A 2,476-nucleotide genomic window follows, 5' to 3' on the forward strand; every position below is an offset into this window, starting at 1 on the left:
CTTCTGACAGAACATTACCATTGTAGACCATATATGTTATTAATATAGTCCTGTGAATTTAAAAAATGACTGTATATCTGGAGTTTTTTTGAGCTGGAATGAATCTATGGTGTTAAACATGCTGTGTTTGTCAGCATCCAAGGCCCAACTTTCAGATAGCTGCTAATATCTACATAATTCTGTATCAGATAAAAAAAGTGTAAAAATTAAACCTTGTGTTCCTCAGTGCACAGATGCAAGTACTTCTCGTCCCCCTTCATGGTGTTCTGCATTTCTGCATGGAGCTCTTTCAGTCGAGACTCAATGTTGGCCACCTGCCGGCCTAGGTCACGCCGTCTCTCTTGTGCTGATATAAATCTCTCCTGAAAATATCATGGGAAGGACTGTACATTACCATCGCACGATTTGAGGGGTGGGAGGGGGGTGGGGGAAGGGGGGGAGGGGACCCTTCGTGCAAAGTTTCAAAGTTAGGACGTTAATAGTTATCGAGATATTAATTTTTGAAAATTCGAAAAATATAACCTCAAAAAATCATTTTTTCGCACCAAAGAGCGAGGTAAACCCCTCCCCCCGAACCCCTGGTGGGAAAAATCCACCCCCAGAACCCCCCTGTCCCCACTTCCTGTGTTATATGAGAAACTAAATTTAAACTAAAACCAGACAAACGCAAAATCCTAATTGATGAATACATCAAACAGTAAACAACAACAAACAACATGGCGTCCTTTTTGCATTTCATTATTTTTTTGCAACAAAAAATAATTGTTCAAAAATAGAAGTTTACATACTAATTATAGTAAATTTCTATGTTAAATTTACAATTACTTATTAATTTATGCTGTTTAATTCAATACTGCGAAATTTTTTTTTAATTTTTTTGCGTTATTTAAAAAAAATACTGCAACAACCAAACGCTGTGCTTTCCTAACCTACAAAACCTGTTTCTTATCATATGTTTTCGAATATTTCAATAATTTTTATTATCAAAACTACAAGTTTCCTAAAGCTAATATTTTAGGATTAGACTGCTAACTATGTAATCTATTCACCATATTAATTTCAACTCTCAACTCGTGCGATGGTAATGTACAGTTGAGCCTCATTCACTAATAACTTTTAGGGCTCATAGGTTGAGTTTGTTTAACAGTTTTCTTCACACAATCTACTCAGAACCAAATAGATGATTAGGTCAGGTATATGCTTCGATTGCAGATGTATGTAAATGTAAGTATAGATCCAGGCACAAAAATGTGACGATGAAATGTGACCTTTATATCAGACGTCCGAAAGCAATAAAAATAAATTGTAATTCACCTGTGCTTCAACGACTGTGTTTTGCAACGCCATAATTTCTTCAACTCCCGTAAATTTCTCATATTTAGACACTAATTCTTGCACTTTCTTCGATATCGTGTCAGTTTTAAATTTCTCCGCAATTTCGTTTACCTTTACGGCGGGACTGTACTTCGTTAAAATTTGGTCAACTTTTTCTCGACTACCAATTGATACCTGAGGCAAATGGACTTTGTCCTTAAGCCTCTGTGCCATAAGACGGAGCTTGTCGAGTTTCTCGGCCATGTTTTCATGTTCCAATTATTGTTTTAATAAGAATTAAAGGTTTACTAACATTTTTTACGCGAAATGATCTCGACAGAAAGGAATTTGACCGTCTGACGGAAGGTTTTGACATTGACAGTTTTTATAGATTCGTTCAGTTTTACCGAATTATGTGTTCGGATAAATACTGATTATGGCTATTTTGGAAAAGAGTATTTTTTGTAATAATTATTTATTGAGCAATGGGCAATCAGCTTAAAAAGGTAACAACTAACTATGAAGCTTAAAACGTTTAATGAAATGAAACTGTTTTTTAGGATCTAAATCGCTATATTTGTTTTTTAAAACAAACCAACGTTTCAGGCCCTTTACAGGTCTCATGGTCACGGGATTCACGGGTAAATTAAAACAATAAAATAGTAATAATAAAATTGTTTATTGAATAACTAATTATGCGAATAAATGTAATATATAACACATATATCTGAACTAGGAGAATCCTGTATTTCAGGTAAAAAATACTAATTATACAGGTGAATTTATGATGATTAAATTATAAGCAAAGAAAAAATTAAATATAAACAAAACAATAATAATAATTAAACAATGAAATGCAAATCATATACCTATTACGCTTAAATTAGACAACGTTTATTTTGGGAAACATAATAAACTTTAAATAAAAATTGATTCGTTCTTAAATTTAGATTGTTACAGAACAACAAAAAAGATCGCCATTTTTTTCTTATGATACATTTTTGTCTTGTTACAGCTATAGGTATGAAAGTAATAAAAAATAAAAGAAAATTCTTTGGAAAAGTCAGCAGCAATTTTATTTAATACGACAAAAATTTGATTATAATTATTTTGTTATTTCTTTAAACATTAATAACAACTTCTTAATCTCACACAAAAAAAT

At 32.4% G+C, this 2,476-nt stretch overlaps 1 protein-coding gene across 1 annotated transcript; it reads right to left on the reverse strand.

Annotated features, from left to right (window-relative positions):
* Nucleotides 1-206: 206 nt before the first annotated feature.
* On the reverse strand, nt 207-1,572 carry LOC113232152. Its single transcript, XM_026466789.1, has 2 exons — nt 1,315-1,572; nt 207-362 (listed from the first exon to the last, which is right to left on the reverse strand). Exons 1-2 carry the CDS (start codon nt 1,546-1,548, stop codon nt 207-209), a joined length of 390 nt encoding a protein of 129 aa, XP_026322574.1. The 5' UTR covers nt 1,549-1,572.
* Nucleotides 1,573-2,476: the final 904 nt, after the last annotated feature.

The sequence above is a fragment of the Hyposmocoma kahamanoa genome, unplaced genomic scaffold (assembly GCF_003589595.1).
Source record: "Hyposmocoma kahamanoa isolate Upper Pololo Valley unplaced genomic scaffold, ASM358959v1 67, whole genome shotgun sequence".
NCBI lineage: Eukaryota > Metazoa > Arthropoda > Insecta > Lepidoptera > Cosmopterigidae > Hyposmocoma > Hyposmocoma kahamanoa.